Source organism: Bradysia coprophila, unplaced genomic scaffold (assembly GCF_014529535.1).
Source record: "Bradysia coprophila strain Holo2 unplaced genomic scaffold, BU_Bcop_v1 contig_235, whole genome shotgun sequence".
Lineage (NCBI taxonomy): Eukaryota > Metazoa > Arthropoda > Insecta > Diptera > Sciaridae > Bradysia > Bradysia coprophila.
Window position 1 is genome coordinate 1,661,856 of NW_023503496.1, and position 6,064 is coordinate 1,667,919.

Here is a 6,064-nt window from a genome sequence, read left to right on the forward strand (position 1 = left end):
TCATATGCGATGGTGTTTTGTTTGTGCTCTCGCTCTTCTCTCTAAAGTTCAAGACAATGTGAAAATGAGAAACGAGAAATGTGATAAAAACAGTGAAAAAGTTGATGTTTCAAAATATTTCTTCACTTTGACCACTTTTTAGACCACCGTATGTTGTCCAAACAATTTGAAAAAACTTCTTTGGTGTAGGAAATTTAATTCTCTATCAATATCATCTATAATAATATGAAATATTTGTCCAGAGTGTGCGAAAAGGGTCGAGAGCTGAAATATAGCACTCCAGACTTCCTCTCACCCTTTTCACGAAAACTGTCAGGATTTCAGCTTCGCACCCGAACTTTTCTTTTTCAGTGTATTTAAGTCTACCCAAGACATCCCGTGCACTTTTCATGGAAAGTGGCACTTCTACTGCCACTGCACTACTTTGATCATCAAAAAAAGTTGATCATCACAAATCATCCAATTTATCAAGAAAAATTGATCATCAAAAAAAGTTGATTATCAAAAAAGACGAAAATTTCAGCATCACAAATATTTGATCATCAAATTGATGGAATGATCATCAATTAGGTTTTTTTGATCTTCAACTCTTTTTGATGATAACATTTTTTTGATAATTAATTTTTTTTCAAATCAAATCAAAATTTTTTGAACCCTGTGGAAACCTTGTGTAAAAGTCAAAGTTATAGAGTTTTAGATTCTAGTCGATGCATGTTTCATGGTTTTCCTAAAAAGTCGTCTGTTTGGGAGCTATGAGCGTTTTAAGTGCGAGCTATGTCAGCCATAACTCGGAAAATACGGCAGATGGAAACCTCGTGTAAAAGACAAAGTTATAGAGTTTTAGATTCTAGTCGATACGTGTTTCCTAAAAAGTCGTCTGTTTGGGAGCTATGAGCGTTTTAAGTGCCTCAAATTTTCAATTTTTCTCAAAATTTTCGATTTTCGTCAAATTTTTGAATTTAGTAATATTTTCGATTTTCATCAAATGAAAGCTGGAAGGTAGAGATGAAAGAGAAAGTTATACAGTTTTGTAAGAAGAATATTTTCGTTCAAACTGCACAATATAATTGTCTATTATCTGCGACCAAATTCTAAAAAATCTAAACTTACAAAAGAACTGATATCACCCAAAACCACTTACAGTGGAGGTGTGACGCAAGTCCTGTTATCCACTTACAAAAGAACTGATATCGGTGTAGGTGACGCTTACAGATTCGACACGCAAAAAGATATGCGTCACAAATGGCAGCTGATGAGGAAAGTACGCGAAAGTTTTATCAACAAAAATCTTACCAGAAAAATTTTAGGAAGAAAATTATAACAAAAAAGTTTGCGTCAAAAAGTGGCAGATGATTCGGCTTTCTTCCGTTTGAATTCCATTCATTAAAGGAATATGTTTCACAATTTTAAAAATTTTCCTTCCTCAACATCTGCCACTTGTGACGCAAACTTTTTTATAATTTTCTTCCTAAAATTTTTCGGGTAAAATTTTTGTTGACAAAACTTTCGCATGCTTTCCTCATCAGCTGCCATTTGTGACGCATATCTTTTTGCGTGTCGAATCTGTAAGCGTCACCTACACCGATATCAGTTCTGTTGTAAGTGGATAACAGGACTTGCGTCACACCTCCACTGTAAGTGGTTTTGGACGATACTCTCTAGCAAACAAATTTCGTTTTGACGCTGTCAAAATGCCACCTTATTTCTTTGTTTGTTGAATCATGAAGTGTTGACTAATTTCTCATTTTGCATGTAAAATTCAAAGGCTACGTTGCACTTTTACCACCTTAATACAGTTAGGTTGCTATAGAGAGTATTGGTGAAACAAATATCGTTTCGTTAATAAAAACGGTTATTCACGCCACGCACGGATGGAAAATTATGTGTTCAACCTCGGGGAGAAATAGAAAATTTTACCTCGAGCGAATTGCGGGCAGAAATTGTACGTACTACGAAAATTATAAAACAACGCACAGCATTCCACACATTCGTTTATTTAAATCAGCTTTGAAATGAAGTGAAACACACCGGTGGGACACATTTTATTATAACCGTCACAGTTGCCTAATTTTCCATTTTGCTCAGCTTTGTAGTATCGTTTCGGTAACCTTTCATCTTTAGATGCGGATGGTCTGAAATTAGCATCAATCAGGTCACAGTGCCTTATAACAAGTTATGGCCCGATAACAACTTACAAGAATAAAATATCCACAACACTGCCAATGACGCCATTATGTTGACCGAATGAGTGGGCTGCCGTTTCGCAGATAGCCTTCAGTAGACATTCGTTTCCATTCAGTCCCGAACTGGAAGTAGATACAAAAGTCATTTAAATTTCTATTACTAGTTGGAAAGAGGTCTCCCTCACCTGTCCATTTTGCTTTCCATTATTTTGAAAAATCGACGGCGTGACATGAAATAGTTTTGCAGAAGTGAGCGAAGTTTCCGATTTTTCAGTTTTGCTTTGTCGTCGACTTTCTTTTGTTTCTTTTCGGTCTTTTTCGCATCATCAATTGATTCCGGCGCTAGGATCGTCTCGGATTTGCTCTCTACATCCACAGTACTATTTGATAGGTTAGAACTTTGCTGGGTTTTATTCGCTAGCTCACTACTTAGTCCGGCAGCCTCACCAAATTGCCGGTATCCAGGTGGCAGTTCTATTCTGTGCTTTGTTCCGAGATTTGTTCCAGGCTCAAGGATCTAAACAGACTGAATTAAGTTTTCTCTCGTAGACTCGATCGAGCTAAGAGTATATGACATTACTTGTGAAAACGGTAATGGAACCAGTCCTGCAGCGTTATCGAAGTAGGCATAATAGTAATTCGTTTCAAAATTATACGAAAGAAATGCTGATCGGCTTGATGGCAGTTCGAGGGGTAGGGAGACTACGACGGCAAGCTGGCAAAAAAAATGAATTCAACGAATTAGATATTTGACTGGTTGAGTAGTTCAAACTTTAGTCGTTGCGTTGAGTCTGATGTTTCGTCTTAGTCTATCTGCACTACACACACATATGGAAGCGAAATAGACCTAATTCAAATTTTTCTTTTGTTCTCCCGTCAAGTTTGACAGTATAACAGAAGATAAATTTATTTGAAGTAGGCCTTGCTGTGTGTACTGACAATTAGGTATTATTCGTAAAGTATGTCACACTATTTGCATATCGTTCTATCACTACGTACGATGTTAACTAAGTTTCGTTCTGTATTTACTAATACGATTAGTGCTATGGGTTGTCTCTCATTTTAAGGCATTCGTTTGAGTTTCCATTTTGTCCCACATTTTTAGTCTTCATAGTTTGGTCCTATATGTACCCATACGTTTATTAGTTGACTTATATGCTTGTGACATCGTTTTGTTTCAGAATTACTGTAAACACGACCCCGAGAAATCAAATCTAAAGTCAAATTAAACTAAAATTTCTTTAACAACTGAAATTTTAGCGAAGGTTGACTTTCGGTTTGATTCGACGATGCTGCGTACATCCGTAGTTACTGTATTTTACCGCAGCGACGCAAATGACACAAAGTCTTCTTTTGTTCTGTGAGAGTAGTATTAGGTCTCTATTGTACCTCTATACATTTTAGCCTAATGTGATGTCATATGTTTAGTCCTTACTCTAGCTGCACATAGCTACGCGAAGGAGGCCTAATTCATTTTTTCTGTCAAGTCTTACAATATAACGAAAGATAACTTCGAATTAGGCAAGGTAAATATAGTGAGGAGGTAATGCCATATATAACCGAATCAGATTTGCGGTGGCACGAAAGTTCGATACAAACGCCATCTCATCCCTTCGTTGAACGCAAAAAATGGAATAGAAAGTCGGACCATCTGTTGTGAGATGGCGAAAATATTTTTGTGAAATACAAGTAAATCGTAGTCAACCATTTTAAAAAGAGATGTCATTGGCATCGAACTTATGTGCTAGGCCGCGCGTCTGAATGGCATTACCTCCTCACTATATTTACCTTGGAATTAGGTCTCTTTCGCATTCCTATGCGTAGCCACATCAGTAGGCCTAAGTTTCATTCACGCAAATTGAGTACTAAATTTATAGTTATTCCTATAAACTCTAACAAAAAACATTTTCTACTCACGGCATAGCAACTGTTGTATTGAAAATAAAAATTCAACTGAGGATCCGTTATCAAACCCAATATTCGTTTTTGTCGACTTTTGCCATTTGATTTTTTTATTGTTTTCAACATAACACTTCCTGAATAACAATAAACCGATCGGTACACATCGTGCAGCAGGAGCAAAAACAACACAACATTTTTCGGTAACATTTTCCGTCACTCAATGTCGTCTGCCCAATTTCAACGTTGTGTCAGCATTGATTTCAGTCTTGACCATTGAGTCTCGTCATTCTTTCACTATGAGAATTTTGTCTTTCTTCTCATTTGACATAATTTTCGAATTTGTTCTTCATAATTTGATTAATCTTAATTGATGTTGGACATGGGTCTGTGTAGGAATAGTGGGGTACAACGTGTTGGAATCATTTAGTTAACGAATTATTCTCACGACAAAAGATTAAGGTTAGCTAGTTTAGTATGTGTTTATTACATAGGTGGAAGCACGGGTTTTCAGAAGGTGTACCACTGCACGTGTGCCAACTTGTAGAAATGAAAAATCAAAACCCACCGCTGACCGGTGGCGACTCGCTTTACGAACAAATAATGAAAAAACAAATGCCTTACTCTGTCGGAAATTTACTTTTAATTTATGTCTTGCTCTAGCAGATAATGGGTCATCCATTGAATACGTCTAAACATTAGGTTTAGGGTTGAATGAAATTGGTAGAACTGATTGCTGAGACGAAAATACAAGACTATGACATCGAAGTATGCAAAAAAATTTCTGATTGACTTTAGGTGCTTGATTGATATCTCGCCTAAATGTAGGCTAGACACATATGAGAACAAATTTCATCGGATTTACGTTCCGTCGTAAGTCATTCGGTGTCTACGCTGCAGCCTGAATGAACTTTATGGTGTTACCAATGCGATAACGGTACGACCTTTAAACCTTCAAATTTTCAAATTTATGTATCGAAGACGTGACTTGTGGTCAAGATACGGTACTTTCAGACGTAACCTCACTTAAGTTTCGTTAAATGTTTCGTTCATTCATTCATTTGTATCAGTTTTTTTTAACGTGGATGGCATTTCTTGACGTGGATGGCATTTCGAACGGCCTTGAGGATGATCTATTGGCACTTTAGGTGTGAGCTGACAACACTATTAGCAAAGATCAAGATACGTCAAATATAGAAAATTGACGCCCTCTACATTACAGCTCAAATGCCAATCATCTAAAAGTTACGGTACTTTTTAACGTAACCTCACTTTTATCAACTTTACATCAATTCAACACACTGCAAACATGAGAGGTACTAAAACATGTGTCACATGTGTCACAAACTATGTGTCACAACACTGTAAAACACTGTAAAAAAACATTTCTTGCAAAATAGTACTCCATTTGACAGCTGTCAACTATGATCACTTTTGCTTGAAGTGCGTTGATCAACTTCATGTATTGTTTCCATCTTCAAAAAAACATCTCGACACTAGAGTATGGCGCCCAGTGACACATATGCAAATAGGGCCCCAACTATTTATGGTGAAGAAGAGAAAAATCCGGCAACAGTCGACTTTATCTCGATTAATTGAGTAACAAAATATCGATCAGTAGGTAGCATGATATTGGACCGACAGTCGTAGAATGTTCAACCGGTATATGCAATTAGTGTGAAGGTAAAGACAATGTGTTACTTTTTGTTTTGAGTGTTAACGCGCTTTGTCAACATAAGTGATGAAGCAAGAGTTATGTGTTACGTGTACCTATATTCTAAAACGAACACGAATGAGACGAATGTTTTATGTGGTGATGTTTTGATGATTCGTGTGGAACTAAATCAACCCAATTTATGAATCACTACAGATTCCTCATGATCACAGTTACTGTATAGGTATAGTGACACCTTGCCAGTGTACATTCTGTGTTGAACTTATGCCAGACGTTAAGAATCTGTTTCGATCAAATTTTTCATTGT

General features: G+C 36.7%; 1 protein-coding gene across 1 annotated transcript; it reads right to left on the reverse strand.

Moving 5' to 3' along the window:
• Positions 1 to 1,987: 1,987 nt before the first annotated feature.
• LOC119077414 lies at positions 1,988 to 4,325 on the reverse strand. The gene is made up of 5 exons (XM_037184627.1): positions 4,101 to 4,325; positions 2,764 to 2,898; positions 2,369 to 2,700; positions 2,196 to 2,306; positions 1,988 to 2,132 (listed from the first exon to the last, which is right to left on the reverse strand). Exons 1-5 carry the CDS (start codon positions 4,290 to 4,292, stop codon positions 1,997 to 1,999), a joined length of 906 nt encoding a protein of 301 aa, XP_037040522.1. The 5' UTR covers positions 4,293 to 4,325; the 3' UTR covers positions 1,988 to 1,996.
• Positions 4,326 to 6,064: the final 1,739 nt, after the last annotated feature.

What these genes read in the sequence shown, in the direction of transcription:
- LOC119077414 (XM_037184627.1), bottom strand. Translation starts at nt 4,292, where the DNA reads ATGTTACCGAAAAATGTTGTGTTGTTTTTGCTCCTGCTGCACGATGTG. An exon ending in AATACAACAGTTGCTATGCC is followed by an intron (nt 2,899 to 4,100) that starts GTGAGTAGAAAA and finishes TTTTTTTGCCAG; the next exon opens with CTTGCCGTCGTAGTCTCCCT. An exon ending in GTTGTGGATATTTTATTCTT is followed by an intron (nt 2,133 to 2,195) that starts GTAAGTTGTTAT and finishes TGCTAATTTCAG; the next exon opens with ACCATCCGCATCTAAAGATG.